At 47.4% G+C, this 20,581-nt stretch overlaps 2 protein-coding genes across 4 annotated transcripts in view; one reads left to right on the forward strand and one right to left on the reverse strand.

Annotated features, from left to right (window-relative positions):
- Positions 1–5,033: 5,033 nt before the first annotated feature.
- PSMC1 (proteasome 26S subunit, ATPase 1) lies at positions 5,034–18,807 on the forward strand. Its single transcript, XM_025442360.2, has 11 exons — positions 5,034–5,136; positions 8,995–9,048; positions 9,628–9,724; positions 11,281–11,405; positions 11,628–11,813; positions 11,964–12,092; positions 13,295–13,391; positions 15,529–15,718; positions 16,228–16,379; positions 17,332–17,486; positions 18,453–18,807. Exons 1-11 carry the CDS (start codon positions 5,134–5,136, stop codon positions 18,585–18,587), a joined length of 1,323 nt encoding a protein of 440 aa, XP_025298145.1. The 5' UTR covers positions 5,034–5,133; the 3' UTR covers positions 18,588–18,807.
- The window catches only part of NRDE2 (NRDE-2, necessary for RNA interference, domain containing), a 49,844-nt gene continuing 47,154 nt past the window's right edge, over positions 17,892–20,581 (reverse strand). For all 3 annotated transcript variants that reach the window (XM_025442359.3, XM_049113413.1, XM_049113414.1), the window contains one exon: positions 17,892–20,363. In XM_025442359.3, the coding sequence (XP_025298144.1) occupies positions 20,238–20,363 (126 nt within the window). In that variant the 3' untranslated portion in view covers positions 17,892–20,237. The remainder of the gene's footprint in view (positions 20,364–20,581) is intronic.

The raw sequence follows: 20,581 nt of genomic DNA on the forward strand, positions 1-20,581 counted from the left end.
TTTTGCTCGGGCTTTCTCTCTATGTCTCTCTCTCAACTAAATTAAAAACAACAACAACAACAGTGGGAAGGGCCAAGAGGTGGGACACCATGTCTTGTGTAGAAGACCCGTAGTACCTACAAGTCAAAAAGAAGCTCACCAGGACCCTGGAAGATGTAATCATGAGTCTGAAGGATCCTTAAAACATAAAGCCCTATTGTCCTGAGCGCCTACCGCCAAGTTTCCCATCTTACCAATGAAAACCATCTCAAAGCCAGACCAGGACCAACAAAGGGGCAAAGAGTAGTATTCTGTTAGTAATAACGTAATGAGGAAGGGCAAATCAATCAATGCTTTATGTTTAAAGGACAAAACGCCCTGGGGTCCAACCCATCCTGAGGACCCAGGAAACCACGATGGGGGGTGGGGGGTGGGAATTATCAAAGTAGACCCATTGTTACAAGGAAGAGTGTGACTTTTTGAAAGATTTTTTGAAAGATTTATTTATTTTTAAAAAAAATTTTTTAAAATATTTTATTTTTTCATGAGAGACACAGAGAGAGAGGCAGAGACACAGGCAGAGGGAGAAGCAGGCTCCATGCAGGGAGCCTGATGTGGGACTTGATCCTGGGTCTCCAGGGTCACACCCTGAGGCAAAGGCAGGTGCTCAACTGCTGAGCCACCCAGGTGTCCCGAAAGATTTATTTATTTTATTTTAGAGATAGCAAGCATGCGTGTGCACGAGCTGGGGGAGGGCCGGAGGGGGAGGGAGAGACTCTCGAGCAAACTCCCTGCCAAGCGTGGAGCCCTGCGTGGCTCTCCATCCCACGATCCTGAGATGACATCCTGAGCCCAATCCAAGCGTCAGGTGCTCAACGGACTGAGCCGCCCAGGTGCCCCAGGAGGAGTGTCAAATTAAATCCAAGGCAAGGACAACCATGCAAGTAGCAAAAAAATGGAGAATACACTTGGGCTGAGCTTCAGAAGATTGGGAGAGGTTTCTGTCAAAAACATATACATGATGTAGACCGGTTGCCCCACGTGCAGGGCAGAGGAGCAAATGCAAGAGCACTGTCATGTACAGAGGCCCCAGGGGGTCCTGGTGGTCCTGGGGGCAGCCCCCTCGGCCGCCTGTGGCCCTGCTTGGCACGTGACTCCACCTGCCTATCGACGTTGCCCATTCAATTTTCTCTGTCCTGAGATCTTTCCTGACCCCTGATGCTTGCTCGTGGAACTCAAGAACCGGCAGACGCTCCTTGTTCTCTGTGCTGAGCCAATCTCTCCATCCCTTCCTAGCCGTGAGCCCTGGGAGGCCCCCTGGATGGCCCCCTGGATTCGGGCAGGGAATGTTGGACACTGGGACACCCAACAGGAGGTGCTTAGCATCTGGTTGTGCCACCAGGCCACCCCAAGGTGGAGCCGCGTGAACAGAGAGCAAAGGCAGCCAGTAGGCCCGACAGGTGTTCTAGGGTTCTCCAGGGGGCCGACTTGAGCCAGAGGGAAACCCCGAAGGAAAGGCACCCTAAGTCGGCATGCAGCCCTGGGGCCCAGCACCATGCCTGAGGTCCTCTGAATGCAGCCACGGAAGAAAGGTGCAGGCAGAGGTCAGGAGAGGTTAGGCCAAGGGGCCCAGAGGGAAGGGGGGTGGTGGGTGGTGTTACCCCCCTAGCTGCTGCACCTACATCCTCTCCTCTGCAGGCCCCCTCCTCCAACCCATCAATAAAGATTTTTTTTTTTTTAGGGGCACCCAGATGGCTCAGTGGTGAAGCATCTGCCTTCAGCTCAGGTGTGATCCCGGGTTCCTGGGATCAAGTCCCACACTGGGCTCCCTGCTCAGCGGGGAGTCTGCCTCCCCTTCTCCCACTGCGGCTCCCCCAGTTTGTACTCACTCTCATTCTCTCTGTTGAATAAATAAATAAATAAAATCTTAACAACAACAACAAAAAGGTATCTGTGTCCTAACCCCTGTAACCTGTGAATATGGCAGGTTACATGGTAAAGGGAGACCAAGGTCACCGATGGAATTGTGGGTACTAATCACCTGACCTAAAGATAGGGTTATTATCCTGGATTATCTGAGTGGCCCTCCGGTGATTGCCAGAGTCCTTCCAAGTGTAAGAGGCAGGGGGCTGCCTGGGTGGCTCAGTGGGTTGAGCATCTGATTCTTGATTTGTGCTCAGGTCATGATCTCAGGATCTCAGGGTCACGGGATCGAGCCCCACCTCAGCTCCAGGCTCAGTGGGGAGCTTGCTTCTCCCTCTCCCTCTGCTCTTCCCCCCTGCTCTCACGCTCTCTCTCAATAAATAAATTCATTTTTAAAAAGTGAAAGAGGGAGGCAGAAGGGGAGTCAGAGAGAGACGGGAGGACGGACGCAGGGCCACTGTTGCTGGCTCTAAGACAGAAGAAGGCCTACAAGCTGGGGAACGTAGCCTGGCCTCTTGAAGCTGGAAAAGCCAACAGAACAGGTTTTCCTTAGAGTTTCCAGGAAAAAAATTACACTACATTTGTGGTAACTTCTTATAGCAGCGCTAAGAAACCAAGACAGCAATAAGTGATGGAGCCCAGATTGAGACCCAGGTGTTCTGATGCTCAAATCTGCTCTCTTCCCTATCGGGTTAGATTGCTTTGCCTCTAACTCCTCCCTGAGCCTCCATCGGGAGTTATGTGTCTATTATTTACTTCTTCACCACATGGTGTCTCCGGTCTCCATCCCCTGCAGCTCTCACCTCAGGGCCTTTGCACTGGCTGTTCCCTCTGCCTGGAAAGCTTTTCCTTCACATATCTGAAGAGCTAACTCAAGCTATTGAATAGCTGTTCCTCAAGTCTTTGCTCAGACATCAACCTATTTAAAGTCAGAAGCAAAAGAAAAAAAAAAGTCAGAAGCACCTACCACCACCGCTCTATTATTATCTCTATTATTCCTCCCCCACTTAACTTTCCCCAAAGCACTTATCATCATGTAGCATGCTACCCACTGATTTACTTGTTTATTGCAAAAGCTATTAGGAAAAGGATTTCTGTTTGTTCACTGCGGTATCCTCAGACCCTGGAGGAGAGCCCGGCCCATGGTGTGCTCAGAAATCATTTGCTAAATGAATTGTGAGATGAGATGATGAGATAGGGACTAGGTAGTGATGGAAAGAGAGGTGAGATGATGAAACATGACAGAGTCAAAGCAACAAAACTTGACCACTGAGCTGACTGGGGTTGGGAGAGGGAAGAGGGGAGGCTTCTGGCTCAGGTCTCTGAACAGCATCAGTAGCCAGGATAAAACACATGTGAGAGTGAACAGGTCCTCGGGGAAGATGGTAAGTTTGGTTTTGGGAACTTGCAGGGCACCAACGTACGTGTGTGTCTGTGAGTGTACAGAGATGTAGAGAGGAGAATAGATCTACACACAAACTCAAGAACAAGCACAAGGAAAAGTATAAATGCATATGCAATTATATACATTCATAAATACATATGTACACCGTCGTGAAATTCCATATTGAGTTTAAATTCCTGGATGTTCTAAACGCAGCCCAGGCTAAAATTACGAAAAAAATATTACTTCTTCATGTGAGCAAGACCAAAGTTAACTAATGTGACTTTGCATAATCTCCGAGGGGATTTGGAGAGTCTGTGCAATCTTCCCAGCCTCACCCCCCTTTTTTTTTTCTAGGGCAAAAGGATATTCCCTGAGCAGGCCAGTTGCCCTGCCCCTTTTCTGAAGGAGATCCAAGCAATTGGTAAAATGTCACTAAAACGAAGGAGAGTAGAGGCTTTAAGTTTATCTACATGAGGAATAGCTAAGAGGAAGCAGGAAGGGAATGGAAAGGCTGCTTGGAGCACTTGGTGCTTGGGGACGTTGGAAGTTGCAAGACTTGGAGTTGCAGGGCTGGCTGCCGGGGAGTGGGGAATATTGGCAGGGCCTGTGCAAGGGAGCAAGGAGACGAAGGTGTCTGCTGGGCATTACGGCGCTTCTCCATGCACGTCCTCCAGGATTCTGGTTTTCTCACATACTCATTACCAGCCTGAGTTTCTGTGACTGTGACACCACCTCAGGAACTCCACGCTTCTTCAGGTCACACACAGGTCACACCTCAGGATCGCTCAGACATTCCACACAGCTCCGGCATTCCTCTCAGCATCCACGAGGACGGGGTTGTCTTCACCTGTCAAACCATTTCATGCACCGAGTGGACGCCAGACGTGCTCGTGGAGGCCGACAGCATCCAGGCTTTCTAGTACAGCATTTTAGTGATGATGCAAAGGAAAGAGTAATTTCCTGTAGTTTGTACCTGTTGTGTATGAATTAGTGAAATACTCGGAGCCTTTCACAACTAAAAGCCCTCAATTAATCAGGAGTAGGGAAAACAACAAAACAACAACAAAACAAAACAAAACAAAACAAAACAAAACAAAACAAAACAAAACCCAAAAAACAAAAAACGAGCTCATCTCCCCAGGTCAGCAACGTGCAGCATTTCGAGCACCTGTTAGTGGAAGTTTCCAGAGGCCAAAGGGATGCTTGCTATCGCTCTTACGACCCGGTGGATGGAATAAATGACCAACGTTACCAATCAGGTGCAAGATTGTTGGGTTTTTTTTTGTTGTTGTTGTTGTCTTTAAGATTAGCTATTTTTAAGACATTTGGCATCACCGCAAGTCACAGACCAGCAAGGGAAAAAGAAGACCTCTGGGTGACTCATTAGCCAAGGAAATACTCTTAGATGATCACGTTTATTCCAGAGACCAAATAATAGCTTAAATGTTGATCCAAAAGTATATGCCAGCTTCGCAGGTCCAAACCCCATTCCGGTTCTTGGAGCAGTAGGTTCTCGGATTTTTGCATATTTTTTGCATATTTTGACTATTCTGTGTTTGCACCATTGCCTTAGTCCTTAGAAGGTCTAGGTCACTGTCTGGGAGTGTTGACAATAAGCTGATCACTTCGACTCACACGTTTTCCAGGTAAAATATTTGCAAGATTGGCGCCCGGCTTCTAGGTTCCAAGGCGGCCCCGCCCACCCCGGCCCCCGGAGCGCGGCTCCGTCCGCGAGGGGATTTGGTTCCCGACGGCTTCCGTAGGGCCCCGTGGCAACTTCCGCCGCCGACGGCCGCCTTGGCGGAGGCACTTCCGGCAGCGGTGGTTCGAGCGGCCGAAGCAAGATGGTGAGTGACTAAGGGTTTCGGCCCGGGGGGCGCGGCGCCACGGGGTCGCAGCGGCCCAAGACGAGGGGACGCGGCGGCTTCCCGAGGCACTCGGTCCGCCCTCCCGTGCGGTCTCCTCGCGGGGGGGGGGGTGCGCGGCGGCCCTGACCCGACGCACCCGGGGCGGGGGCCGGGGCTCGGCGCGAAGGGCCTCCCGGGCTGCCGAGTGGGGGCCGGGCCTTGGCTCCAGCGGGCGCTTACCCGCTAGTGCACTAAGCAGGTGTGTATGGAGCACCTGCAACCGGGGGGCGGGGGGGCGCAGGCTCCGAGGGCACAAGGGGTGAGCCTGACTGGTGCAGCCAGACCGGGAAAGTGGGAAAAGAGACACGTAACGTGACGGCAGGGGAGCGGGGTAGGGAGGGGCGGGGGGGGCGGGGGCCTGCTTCCCACCGGGTGTCAGCAGAGGTCCCTCCGAGGCCTGAGGTCTGAGCAGACGATGGGAGAGTGGCCCGTGCAGACAGGGAGGCGTCGGTCCAGGCAGAAGGAATGGTGGGTGCAGAGGGCCTGAGATGGGACGTCAGCGGCGCCCGAGCACACGGCCGTGAGGCCCACCTACGAGGCCTTGGGGGTGATGCTCGGACGTGTGCGAGGTACTTTTCCATCATCATCATCAATCATCATCATCACTTTTCCATCATTATCATCATTATTGTTGTTATGTGCGAGGTACTTTTCCATCATCATCATCATCATCATCATTACTTTTCTGTCATTATCATTACTACTACTACTACTACTACTACTACTACTACTACTGAAGCGTTAGCTGACCCACAGGGTCGCGAGTTTCAGGTGGGCAACACCGTGGGCAAGTCCATACCGTGCTGCGTGTCACTGTACAGTATTGCCGACTGTATTCCCTGTGTGTGCCCTACCTTTTTGCGCCTTTTATCCCTGTGACTTAACACATTTTATAACTGGAAGCCTGTACCTTCCACTCCCCCCTCACCCGTTTTGCCCGTCCCGCACCCTCTTTCCTCTGGCATCCACCAGCTGTCTGCGTTCGTGGGTCTGTTTCTGCTTTTTTTTTTTCTTTTTTTTGGTTCCACATATAAGTGAAATCATGGGGTATTTATATTTGCGTGTGGCTTCACTTAGTTTAATACCTGTGGTCTGAATGTCGCAAATGGCAACATCTTTTTTTTTTAATGGCTGAGTAATATCCGTTGTGTTTGTGTGGATTTACACACCACTTCTTTATCCCTTCGTTTATCAGTGGACACGTAGATTGCTTCCGTATCTGAGCTACTGTAAATAATGCCGCAGTAGGGGTGCCTGGGTGGCTCAGTCGGTGAAGCGTCTGCCTTCAGCTCAGGTCATGATTCCGGGGTCCTGGGACTGAGCCCCAAGTCGAGCTCCTTGCTCACCGAGGAGCCTGCTTCTCCCTCTCCCTTGCGCTTCTGCACTTGTGCTCGCTCTTTGTGTCAAACAAAATCTTTTTAAAAAATAATGCCACAGTAAACATAAGAGTATTTTCCAGCATTTTCTTATTTCTCACAACAGTCCTTTCAGTAAGTGAGTATCCTCACTTTACCAAGAAGGAAACTGAGACACAGTAAATGGCTGTGCTAACACACACCCTGTTAGTGTTTTCTAGACAGTATGTAGTAGAGAAACACACAGATGCTGGTGGCCAGTAGACCTGAGTGATTCCTGGCCACATCTGACAAGCTCTGTGTTAATACGCAAGTCACTTAACATCTGTGGGCCTTGGCTTCCTTATCTGTGAACTAGAGGTAATGATAGTACCATCCTCTGGTGTCTGTAGGAATTGAATGAGAGAATACCCTGAGAATGCACACTGCTTGCCATACAGTGAGGGCTTAATAATGAGTATATTTGGTATGGTTATTGGAGACTGAGAAACATCATGTAAAATGCCCCACACATGCAGAAGTTTGGGACCCATTCAGGAATTTGTCCTTCTGAAGCCAGACTTGAGGATCATGAGAGAAAGGTAGGTGAACATGGGAAGGGTCAGCTGCAGTCAGTTTGGTAAGGGCCGGGTATGCCACTCTAAAGAGTTTGGATGTCACACCATAAATGATAGGAAACATTTGAAAGTTTTTGAGGAGAATAAAAGAATCCTTTGTTTTGTTTTGTTTTGCTTTAAAAGGTAATAGCTGGATTGGTGAGGGGACTCTCAGTTGGGAGGCTAGAGTCCTGGATAAAAACAGATGGGATCAGGGATCCCTGGGTGGCGCAGCGGTTTGGCGCCTGCCTTTGGCCCAGGGCGTGATCCTGGAGACCCGGGATCGAATCCCACATCAGGCTCCCGGTGCATGGAGCCTGCTTCTCCCTCTGCCTGTGTCTCTGCCTCTCTCTCTCTCTCTCTGTGACTATCATAAATAAATGAAAGTTAAAAAAAAAAAAAAAACAGATGGGATCAACAAGAGAGAGTGAAGAGCTGAAGCAGATGGATTTCAGGACCCAGATTTTGTGACCAGACTACTTAAAATCCTGACCCGAACGTTTCTTTTCACCAATAATAGTCTATTGCTAGTAGTTACTACGAGTCATGCAAATGCTGAATGCCTTACGTGGGTTACCTCATTTTCAGTAACAAGAGCTAGTATCATCCCCACTTTCCAGTTAAGGACGCCAGGGCTCCAAGAGGTGACCTGACTTACCCAAGGTCACATAGCCTATTAGTGATGGAGTCAGAATTGAAACCCGGATGCATCTAATTCCATAGCCCCGTGTTCTTAGGCTTGTTGCAGTTCCTCCTAAAGAAAGTGGGAATAATGAACCCTACCTTGCAGGACGGTGTGGAATTAATGAGGCAGTGAGGGAAAATGTCTAGTACAGACTTAGGCACATAATAAGAAACCCACAAACACCAGGCAACAGCTGGTTCCTTTAGGGGGTATAAGTAAGTGATTGTTGAAGCCCTGTGATTCAGACACCCCACTGTGGTAGAACTAATTCTGTTCACCAGAATTTCTCAAAGCCCTTAAATACCTTCTTCAGGATAAAGCACAAAAGTTTAAGATTCCTGCGTGTGGAGAAATATATTTGATCTTCACTCTTGTAGGTAACCATGGTATGGTTGTTCTCTGGATAACTAAGCTGGCAGCGTATTAATCTAGGTGTTTCTGAGGAAGTGACTAAGAGGGCTCCTCTATTCAGGTTAAGTTCACTGTTGTTTAAATGCCATCATTTTTGAGCTAACTGTTCTGTGTTAAGCGTTGTTCTGTCACTAAGGAGTCTGATTTAAAATCTGAAATTCCATGAGCTAATTATAATACACTGAGTTCTTAATAACCTAAGGTGATTCAGCGTACAGGTTGGGAAGAAAGACCTGGCCGAGAGCCCCAGGCTTTAGAGATGGGAGGTATATAAAAGTTGCTATTGAAAGTCTCCTGGGTCTTGGTGTGATCTTAGTAAGGAGTAAATGATTGATAAATCACTGTTGAATAGATAAAATGATTTCTCTTTGGTGGCCTAATTTCAAGAAATATACTCAGTCAAGTAGTTTTATAATAATGTCAAGCTCTATACTTTCCTCTCAAAAAGGGGTAGTCTTAGAACCCCAGCCTCATTATGATACACAAGTTACGTCAATTACTTAATAGAAATGTCCTTATTTAAGATGCAGTTAGTTGCAAGGTGCACCACCACTGATCTCCTAATAGCCTTGCAGGAAAAAAAAAAAAAAAACTTCTGCATGCTAGATGTACATGTAGACTGCAGGTACACCTTAAATTCAGGAAGGTTACAATGAGGGCGAAGTCTTGGTGTCTTACAGTCACAGGAAAATAAGGATGTTCTTTTGAAGTGATCATGTTCTGAATTTATCCCTCTGATTTCTTTTTTCAGGGTCAAAGTCAGAGTGGTGGTCATGGCCCTGGAGGTGGCAAGAAGGATGACAAGGTAAATGAGCCAGATAGGTCTGTGATGTGAGTAAATTATGGAACCTATCAGAGATGTCAGCTGAGAAGTTCTTTGAGGATTCAGAACTTTCAAAATGCAAAATAAGTGATCCTTGTAGTTATTTACCCGGCCTGGCCTATAGACACAGTGTCTTCCTGATGTTTTAGAAAAGATTATTGACCTGTCAAGTAAGTAGTTACGAATTAATGATTTTTAAATGTATAAAATAACATTGCAGAGTGTTAAATTGCCTGTAATTTTAGTATTTAGTATCCTTAAATGTGAAGAATTGTCTCATTATTTCAGCCCAAACTTTTGGTATATAATTCTGAATTCTGAACTCTAGTCCTTACTGAATAATCACTGGGTATTATAAAAAGAAAGATCAGTTACATTCACCAATTAAAACTGCAGGAATGTAAAACCTAGTTTTATTTTTAAAAGGACAGTTTTTAATAGCATTCTGAAAGATAAGGAGATTACAGCCCCTAGAAATAGATGACGGTCCTACAGAAAGAAGTTTGTGTTTTGATATGATTTGTGTGGTTTTTGTTTTTCCTGCTGTTCTAAAAATTCAAGGACAAGAAAAAGAAATATGAACCTCCCGTACCAACCAGAGTGGGGAAAAAGAAGAAGAAAACAAAGGGACCAGATGCTGCGAGCAAGCTTCCACTGGGTAAGGACACGGTCCCTCCTTGCACTCTCGATTCTGTGGGAACCATCCGTGTGTATGTAGCTCAGATCTGAATGTGGAGGCAGGAAATGGGGTGGCTGAAGCTCTGACTCCTGCGTGTGGCACTCCGCTAAGCTGGAATAAAAGCTGTGTTTTGGTTTTAGCAGCATACAAACAGGGCACAGCTGTGTCTCACTTTAAGAAACTCCAATAATTCCCTTTAGGTAACCAGCTTCTCTGATGTACAGAATGTGTAGTTTTGGATTAGAAAATTCACATTGAGCATGAATAACTCTTAGAAACTCATTTCATGAAGAAATGGAAGACCATTGTGTTAGAATATGAACGTAGTTTCATATTTCATAGTTTCAGCATAGACTAAACTTCAGATTGGGTGACCTGACCCAGCCCACCTCTCCATCTGCAGCCCCGTCCAGTGTTTGCTCTTCACACAGCCCTGCCTTGTGTTCTTTGACTCTTCTGCACATTGGGGATTTTTGCTCTTTGCTTAGAAATGTTCTTCCCTCAGTCCTTCCCATGGCTGCCTGCTTCTCAGTGCTTCAGCTCACATTCCTCCTCCACTTCCATCTAACAAGTGTCTTCCTGCTTCGATGAAATAATTTTTAAAATACTTCTTGGTTAAGAATGAAAGGGAGTCAGACAATGAAAAACATGCTATTAATCTACCATAATAAATCAATATGGTATTTTTTGGGGCGGGGGGGGAATCAATATGGTATTGATGATGAGTAGATCATTAGATTGCCAGAGGATCACAGGAAGTCCAGAAACAGTCAAATTACATGGATAATCAGAATGTAGTAAAGGTGACGTTTGAGTTCTGGGGGAAGAGGGGGAGTTGTTTAACATAAATGGCTGGCATCTTTTATTTGCTATTGAGAAAAAAATGAAACTGGACCCCTTTTTGCCAGATGGGTTACAGTTATGAAAATAAATGAATAAATGAAAATTTAGGAATATATTTAACCTTAGAGAAAAAAAAAAAAAAAAAAAACCTTAGAGAAAAAGAGACATTTTGAAGAAGAAACTCAGAAACCACAAAAGAAAAAGTTGACATTTTTGTCTATGTGTGCTAAAATTCCTGTGTAGCATGAGACTTCAAGCCAAAAGAAAATGCTTGCTATGTATATTAACATCACTAATATTTCACAGTCCTGTCACAGACGGATGCTTTGCTCAGCTCGCCCGCAACCATGTACTCTGACTGGACAGCACTTAGACCTATTTCTCTTAACACCGGTGGGGGAAAAAAACACCAAAGCAAACTATCTTTGGGGTCATTGAGGTTTTTTTCTTCTTACAATTCACTTAGCGGATGTTTTGCCATAGACCTTGTCCTCATTTTTACCCGCTTACAACTGCCAAAGTCCCTTTTCCCTTTGCATTTAGGCACCGCATACTTAGGATCACCAGACCTTGAATATTTTAGACTTTCAACTAAAATAAGCTTACTTTAAGTCTTAGCCTTTTTTTCTTAAGGATGAACTTAATTGTAAACTTCAAGCTCCAAATTAATAAAACTTTCTTTTTAATTACAGTGACACCTCACACTCAATGCCGGTTAAAATTATTGAAGTTAGAGAGAATTAAAGACTATCTTCTCATGGAGGAAGAATTCATTAGAAATCAGGAACAAATGAAGCCTTTAGAAGAAAAGCAAGAGGTAAATTGAGAAATATTGCATTAACTTGCACTTCACAAATTAATAGTTTTAGGTATAGAATTCAGTAAGTGAATGAAATATCAAGTAGCTGACTCATTCAGGCTTTTATGAATCATTACTGGCTACCTCTTAAAAAGCACCACCTGCTTTGTAAATGTCATGATATCTAGTAAAACTGTCAGCCCGTGTGCTTTTTAGGTTTAATCTGCTTTTCCTTCATAGGAGGAAAGATCTAAGGTGGATGATCTGAGGGGAACCCCAATGTCAGTAGGAACCTTGGAAGAGATCATTGATGACAATCATGCCATCGTGTCTACATCTGTGGGTTCAGAACACTATGTCAGCATTCTTTCCTTTGTAGACAAGGATCTGCTGGAACCAGGCTGCTCTGTCCTGCTCAACCACAAGGCAAGTTGATGTCTTGTGGACATCACTAGGAGTGCTTTCTCCTTCCTCTCAGATCTGTCCATTCGTGCCGTTTTGTGATTGGCATTGCTTTGTTATGAATGGATTGTGTGAACCTCACATTTCTGCATTAAAACTGATGTTCTCTCTTAGGTGCATGCTGTCATAGGGGTGCTCATGGATGACACAGATCCCTTGGTCACAGTAATGAAGGTAGAGAAGGCCCCCCAGGAAACCTACGCTGATATCGGGGGATTGGACAACCAAATCCAGGAAATTAAGGTAGGGCTAAGAACGAGCTCTGGGTTTCTAGATTTTTGGTTTCTTACTACTATCTCATTTAGGGTACTTGGAGTTATTTTGCATATTTTGTTTTTTCTTTAGTGATCAAAGCAGTAAGTGACTTAGAGCTTGCCAGCTGTGGGGTTTTGTACTTGTTCTTTCTTTCTTTCTTTTTTTTTGAAAGATTTTATTTATTTATTCATAGACACAGAGAGAGAGGCAGAGACACAGCAGAGGGAGAGGGAGAAGCAGGCTCCATGCAGGGAGCCCGATGTGGGACTCAATCCCGGGTCTCCAGGATCACACCCCAGGCTGCAGGCGGCGCCAAACCTCTGCGCCACCAGGGCTGCCCTGTACTTGTTATTTCTATTTCCTAACTCAGGATTAACAAATAGTATGATTGTTCTTCCAGCAGCTGCAGCTTAATCTTTTTGATATGCAACGTTTAATTATCTGTGTGAATATATGTTTTCCTCTATGTTGACTTTGACTATGGCTATCTAGAAACCTCCAGTGGGGTGTGGGGATAGTGTGAGTGGAGAAGTGAAGTGGTCATTCAGGTTTGCTGTGGGCTAGCCATCTGCAGGGAGGTCGTGCAGAGCTGTCACAGATCTGGGAAATAGCCATCACGTCCATTGGTGTAACAGCAATCAGAAAATCTTGCCAGTTCCTTTCTGTAGCTTCATTGAAAGGGGGGTGTATTTTCACTTTAAGCTCCTTTTGGTCAGGAAGAACTTAAATGTTGCTCAAGGCTGACTTCTACAGGACAGTGAGAGGGAAACTGGGTGAAACAGGAAGGGCACGGGTGCTGGGAGCTTCGGGAGAACATGTTCTCCTTGGTCTGTCCCTCCTGCTAGATGAAATCAGGCACATGGTCTCTTACAAGATTAAGTGACAGCTTAGCTTGTTTTTGTTGAAAGTGAGACCAAGGGATCCCTGGGTGGCTCAGCGGTTTAGCGCCTGCCTTCAGCCCAATGCGGGGTCCTGGAGTCCCGGGATCGAGTCCCACATCGGGCTCCCTGCATGGAGCCTGCTTCTCCCTCTCCTTCTGACACACATGAGTGTGTCTCTCATGAATAAATAAATAAAATCTTAAAAAAAAAAGAAGAAAGAAAGTGAGATCTGTTCATGATGCCAATGAATGGATCTGATAATTTCAGTAAGAAAGCATTTCATTTTTTACCAAGTATTTGTTTCTGTAGGAATCCGTGGAGCTTCCTCTCACTCATCCTGAATATTATGAAGAGATGGGTATAAAGCCCCCAAAGGGTGTCATTCTCTATGGTCCACCTGGCACAGGTATGTATGCTCTGGGTTCGACTTTCTGGACACTCAGCTAATCTCTTAAGCCACAGCAGTAGCTTGTTATAATTATTTAGTTCTTGAGTAAGGATGCCACAATTCCTTAGTTTAAAACAAGATTCTCTAAGCAACATTTTGGACATTTTCTGAATAGATACAGAAACATACCTATTACATAAAAGTATACTTATCTGTATAGTAGGTGGTAAGAAATTGAATTATCTTAGACTCGAAATTGTACACTTAACAGACTTGATGTGTTAAAAACCAGTAAGCAACACCCTCCCCATCCCTCCTCAGTGTGAGTGCATTTACAATTTCTTTGAATTCCTCTTTGTAATCAAGTAATTAGATTTATGTACTGTAGAACATAAGACTTTAAAGTATTCATAAAAGTAACGTGAGTCCAATAAAAATACTCATAAAGGTAACATAAGTCCATTAAAAAGAGTTTGTAAGACACAAAATAAACCAGGACACTCAACCTTGGCTGTACATTGGAATGACCTTCAAGCTTTAAAAAAATACCGATGCCTGGTCTCATCCCTGAAAATTCTGATATGTTCATCTGGAGTGTGGCCAGGAACCAGAGCCGTGGTGGAGAACCACGGATTTAAAAGCTATTCTGTGTTGTTCATATTGGGTTCATTCTCTGGTCCATTGTACTAAATGAATATAATGGATAAATAGATGAAGATAAAAATATATAGTTGGTTCATTATGCAATTAGTTGACCCAAATAAGTTGTACAGCCCAGGACTTGGTTCACTGCTATAAATTCCAGAGGAAGCACAGTTACTTGAGTGAACGGATTGCAGAGGATTGCCCACAGCGGAGGGACTGGGAAACAACTGAACTCAGAGGCATGGAGCTTTTGCAGCTATCATCTTTTACGGCCCAGGCAGTGAAGTCTCAGAGAAGCCAGTGACTAGGCCAAGGCCGCAGGAGCTCTGGGACTTGAGCTGGTAACAGGGCTGGAGCTGGAATGCAGGCATCCTCACCTGCAGCTGTGGGCTGCCTTTGGTGTGCGCGCACTGCCAGGGGCTGATAGGAGGTGGGGTATAGCAGAGGGTGACAGGCCCGACAGGAGGAGGAGCCTGGTTTGGTGATCCCTCTGCTATTGAAGTGCCCCAGGACCCAGCCTTGGCTGCTTCTGGACTGGAAGGTGCCATCCACTTAGGAGGTCCTTTTTGTCTTCTGCTCACTATCCTTAATCAGTATTCTCAGAATTCTATGCTTCTAACCCCCAGACCTGTTCCTCTGCCTATCTGACCAAAAAGACATCATTGCCACAACATGTTGCAAAGCTTAGTGCCTTATCCCCCTCCCTACTTGAACGAAGTCTTCTACATCACTCACCAGCAGCTTGCAGGGCCCCCCTTCTCCTGCAGGCCTGAGCTTGGTCCTTTACTGTCCCAGTGTCTTGATGCCATTCCCTGGCCCTGTGCCCATGTCCTCACCATCAAAGGGGCCAAGGTTTCCAGCCCTGAAGTTCACAGGTTTCCAGCCCTGAAGTTCACAGCCCTGAAATAGAAATATCCAGGAATGGAGCAGGATTGGAAATGTTTGAGATCATCCCTGAGACTGGGGAGAGGAACTTCCCCATGAGGGCACACCACAGACTGAGAACTCTCTAGAACTTCCAGCAGCTCTCAGCTGTCGGCTTCATTGGGAGCCAGTCCTGCCTCAGCTGAGCCTTGGGCAAGCCTGCCTGGCACAGGCGTGACTCTCAGCCCCAGGCATGCAGGCCTGGTGCTCCAGGACTATAGTTCCTAGGCCATTTCCCATCACTGATAGTTTCATAGGAAGTTGAGTTTGGATCTCTAGCCCTGGGTACATGGATTGGGTTAAAAACCTCTGCAATTTTGAATAACCCAGTAAAACGTATTTTCTGACATTATGATGATGAATTTAGGAAGTTAAAAATAATCAAAACATTACTTAGGTTTTTGTCAGTTTTCTCTTACCTGCCTTGGAGAACGGAATGTCGAGACACCTGAATGGGGGCATGGCTTTTCATCCACTATCTGCCAATTTCTGATGGCCATTTAAGGGGGTAGTGACAGAGCTTTTAAGTTAAAACAGCACTTGAGGGGTTTCTTCCTTTGTCCTTTTCTTTTTTAATCTAAAACAGGTAAAACCTTATTAGCCAAAGCAGTAGCAAACCAAACCTCAGCCACTTTCTTGAGAGTGGTTGGCTCTGAACTTATTCAGAAGTACCTAGGCGACGGGCCCAAACTCGTTCGGGAATTGTTCCGAGTTGCGGAAGAACATGCACCATCCATCGTGTTTATTGATGAAATCGATGCCATTGGAACAAAAAGGTACACCTTTCTCTTACCTTGTGTTGATCAGGTCAAAACTGTAGCTCTTCTCAGCACAGTGATCACCGAGTACCCACTATATGGCCTGCACGTTGGTTTGCCACAGCTCCTGCCATCCATGGCTCTCTATGGGTGCTTCAGGCTCTGCTCTCCCAGGTGCCAGCCAGCCACCACCCGGGAGCTGTGACTGCCTGGAGAGCAGTCCATGACCTTGTCCTGAACATCTGCTCTGAGCCAGGCATCATCTGGACTTTGGGGACACAGCCCCTGCCCTCGAGGAGCCCCAGTCGGGTTAGGGCTCAGATACCACATGTGGAGACTGAGTTAATGATAGAACCTCAGGCATGAAAACTTCCATGATTTAAATAATGTAACGTGGTGGTTGGGAGGGTGTGCTGATTTTGTTGCTAGAATTCATTGAGGGTGTCAGAGGTTGCCAGAGCTGTTACTGATTTTACCCTTCAGCAGGAGATCAGTTAGGTTTTCACTCGTTCTCTTCTTTTTCAAAGATACGACTCAAATTCTGGTGGGGAGAGGGAAATTCAACGAACGATGTTGGAACTGTTGAACCAGTTGGATGGATTTGATTCAAGGGGTGATGTGAAGGTCATCATGGCCACAAACCGGATAGAAACCTTGGATCCAGCACTTATCAGACCAGGTCAGGTTTGCTTTTGTTCCTTCATGGAGAATTGCCGGGTTTATGTGTCTGTAAGTGCACTTTCAGGGGATTTAAAATGATACACACTAGGAACACCCGGGTGGCTCAGTGTGTTGAGCATCTGCCTTCAGCTCAGGCCATGATCCCAAGGTCTTGGGATGGAGCCTCACATCAGGCTCCCTGCTCAGAGGGGAGCCTGCTTTCTCCCTCTGCCTGTGCCCCTGCTCATGTGATTGTTCTGACAAATGAATAAAACCTTAAAAAAAAAAAGACATATCAAGGCAAATCCATTATTGAAGTACAGAGTAACTTACTAAAAGCTGTCCCCTGAGGGAAGCCCGGGTGGCTCAGCGATTTAGCACCTGCCTTCAGCCCAGGGCATGATCCTGGAGTCCTGGGATCAAGTCCCACTCAGGCTCCCTGCATGGAGCCTGCTTCTCCCTCTGCCTGTGTCTCGGCCTCTCTCTCTCTGTCTCTCATGAATAAATAAATAAACTCTTAAAAAAAAAAAAAAATGTCCTGAGGTCGGACGGACATGATGCAGTGGGTGCAGCGTGCGTCTCTTAATTCCAATCTTAAGTGGTGATTCTTTCCCATTATGAAAATTCTTTTTTTTTTCTGAAGTAATTCACATGCTAAGTCAGGTTCATTTTTTTACATTCAGGTAATACCAGAGCAGCAGTGGCTAATTTGTTTTTAACACGATCTGTCCTCATCCACTACATACGCCATTCAGGAACCACTCCTTTACTTCTGCGGGTACCAGGGCAGAGAGGAGTTCTTTGAAATGGGATGAGTTCAAATGTAGATAATTACAAACTACAGGAGTGTTTGCTCCTCAGGATATGGCGCAAACTGCGTGAGTGAGGAGACCGGCTCAGGCTGCTCCCGGAGCCAGAGCCACACCTGGGGACCGCACAGGGCCGTGACTGGAAATGTTTTCTACCTGCAGGCCGCATTGACAGGAAGATTGAGTTCCCCCTGCCTGACGAAAAGACTAAGAAGCGCATCTTTCAGATCCACACAAGCAGGATGACGCTGGCTGATGATGTGACCCTGGACGACTTGATCATGGCTAAGGATGACCTCTCTGGTGCTGACATCAAGGTGAGGCCTGGGCTGGAGTGTACTGCTCGATGTCGTGTGTGTGTGTGTGGGGGTGGGGGTGGGGGGGTGGAGGCAGGGAGGGGACGTCTCTTCCCAGAGGACCAGAACAGAGCCAGGCCTGGGCGCTGAATATGGGTCCAGCTGCTTTGCAGGTGAGGACCTGGCTGTTTGTCAGGTGTATGTGCAGGGGTTGGGTGGGGACAGCACATGTGGGGCCTTTTCATGCCAGAGCCTGCCCTGAGCTGCATAGCGTTGGCCTCCCTAGAACTAGGTTGGTGTCTTCGTTAGAGTAAAAGTTCTTTTCAAAATGTAATCATTTTAAAATTTTGCACTACCTTTATATTTTGCAATTTTGAAGTCTTCAGAAAAGTTGCAACAGTAGTAAATACTGATACATCCATCACCTCGATTTATCAAAAGTTACCATTTTATTGCTTTGCCTTATCTTTTTGTTCACAAATAACATTTTCTTTTTTGCTAAACCATTTGAAATATCCTGAAGGCCAAAACCAGATAGAAACTTCAGTGTCAGGACTGTGTTTTTGTCCTGTCATGTTGCCTGGGTTCTAGTTTTACTTTTGACAAGTGATGACTGAGAAAATAAACGTATCACCATAAATATTGTCCTGAGATTTACGCCTTTTCTCTCATGACCGTAAATGAAATGGATGCTCTCTGGTGTAAATGCCTCCGTGGCCTGGGAACATTGCTCCCTGCACATTGAGAACTTCCCTACCAGGTCACCCGCTGGTTAGAACCGGAGTCTGTCCTCCCCTCAAAGCCACTTCTGATCCTCTGAGAAAATAATTACAATGTGTAAAACATTCAAAAAGATCTTTTTTCCCCAAATGGCTTAAGCAGTTTGTTTAGTCTGCGCGTCTCACGCCTCACTCAAAGTCGCTCTCGAGTTGTTAGAATGCAAATAAAAAGTATTTCCCTTTCTGAACATACCATTCTTTCTTACAGGCCATCTGCACAGAGGCTGGTCTGATGGCCTTGAGAGAGCGTCGGATGAAAGTAACAAATGAAGACTTCAAGAAATCTAAAGAAAATGTTCTTTATAAAAAACAAGAGGGCACCCCCGAGGGACTGTATCTCTAGCGGACCAGAGCTGCCTTCAAGGAGATGGTTGGGCGTGTCCTGACCCCTCCGAGGGAGGAGGTGGGGGAAGCCCCCGGAGGAAACCATGTTCCAGTTGATCTTTCTTAGCAAAACCTCCCGTGTACCTTTTTGCGCGTGATGTGTAGGACACCCCCTGGGCTGCCTTCCTCTGTGGGTCACGTGCAGTGCTCTGTCCCCAATAAAGCGTGCTCCCCCTCCAGCAGTTCATCCTGTTTCTGCAGCCTCCACACTGGCACTCAGCAGCAGCAAGCAGGTGGAGGCTCCTGGGTGAGGACTGGATGCAGACTCCACACCTCTTGCCCAGCTGACAGCAGCTCACGGAGAAGTGTCTCCACTGTCTCAGCAACAAAGGCTGAGAGGGTGGCCATGGCTTTAAGGAAACAGCTTTCGGCGCTGGAAGGTCTGCAGATCAGGTGACCTCACACGGCGTCTTGGCACCCTGGGGCAGGAGCAAAGTGTGGTGCTCCTGCGGGGAACCCGCGGCCGCCTGAGGGCCCCCCTGCCCTGCCACCCCTCGTGCTTCCTTCCATTCAGGAACCTCCTCCATCTCCAGGGCCTTCAGACCAGTGCGAGCCTCCCCTTCCCCATCTACTGCCGCACTTCTCCCCGTTCTGGGCACTTCCATGTGCAAGCTGGGAAGGAGGTGGGGCAGCTGAGGCAAGTGGCCACTCAGGCCGCCCGTCTCCCCGGTGTCCATCCCTCTCTAGCCACACACTGGCTTTTCTGCATGGGATGCCAAAGAAATACAACTTCAGCAATTACAGACATCATGGCTTTTAGGTTTTTGGGTTTTTTTTGGGTTTTTTAGAGCAGGACCTCAGAATAATTAACTGGGAGGAAACTGCTTTAAGAGCTAATAACTGCAAGGCAGGTCCTTTTCAGAAGAAAGTGGTCTGAACGTGGGTATTTACATTTCACTCCACTCACAGCCCTCAGAATCAGGGACGTGGCCCATCTCGGGCAGGGCTGGGTCTGCACTCTCCTCACGTGGCCGCCTGCCCCTCTGCAGCAGGGCCCTTCCCTTGGGCAGGGCTTGCCACACGTGGGTGCACCCGAGCCCCCAGGGCTCCTGGTCACCTGTAGACTGGCAGCTGGGCTGAGGTGCACCTGCGAGGCTGCGTCCCTAACAGGCACCCAGACACTGCTGGTCTGCAGCTGGGCAGTGGCAGGAAGGGGGGCTTAGGGGTACGCTGGGTAGAGGCCAGAGCACCCAAGCTTTGCTCTGGCCCGAGGAGATGGGCAATCTGCTCTCCTCACCAGCCTGGGGACCGGTTCTAGGGTTGAGTAACCAGAGCTTCCCTGGCATCACCGCAAGGCCCAGAGACCCCGGGCAGGACCACCAAGGGGGCCAACCCACAGGGCACACTGGCTGGGCGGAGGAAGGGTGGGACCAACCGGGCCACCGTGGGACATTCAGTATCACTGGGCACGGTTCTCACCTACACGTCCACATGGTCACATATATAATATGCAAACAGAAGCTTCTAGGTTGTCTGCACATCCCAAAATGTGCAAGAGGTAAGACACGGATAGCCTAGGTACAAACACTAAGATCAGAAACTTCAAAGGCAGAGGTCTTGCAAGCACACTCAGGCCCATGGTCCACGTCGGCACCCTCCTGCCTGGGCTCTAGTCCTCGAGCAGGAGCTCGAGCTCCTCCATGGGCAGGCGCACCCGGAGCTCCTTCTCTGTCATCAGGTCCAGGATCTCCTGCATCTCCTCAGGGAAGTGCTGCACAGCGTCCAGGTACAGCACCTAGGACAAGGAGGCCTGCACTGTCCACGCGCCGTCCCCTGCCCCATCCCCCGCCCCGTCCCCCTCGGCAGCACCACACACGGCACACGCTGCCAGGAAGACACAACTCAGGAGCAAGGCCGCCTGGTTCCCCGGTGGCCCAGGGACCCCTACACCAGGAGCACCCAAACTCTGGGCAGATGATGGCAGCCCCAGCAGACACTGGCCCCGTGCAGGGC

Source organism: Canis lupus, chromosome 8 (assembly GCF_003254725.2).
Source record: "Canis lupus dingo isolate Sandy chromosome 8, ASM325472v2, whole genome shotgun sequence".
Taxonomy (NCBI): Eukaryota; Metazoa; Chordata; class Mammalia; order Carnivora; family Canidae; genus Canis; species Canis lupus.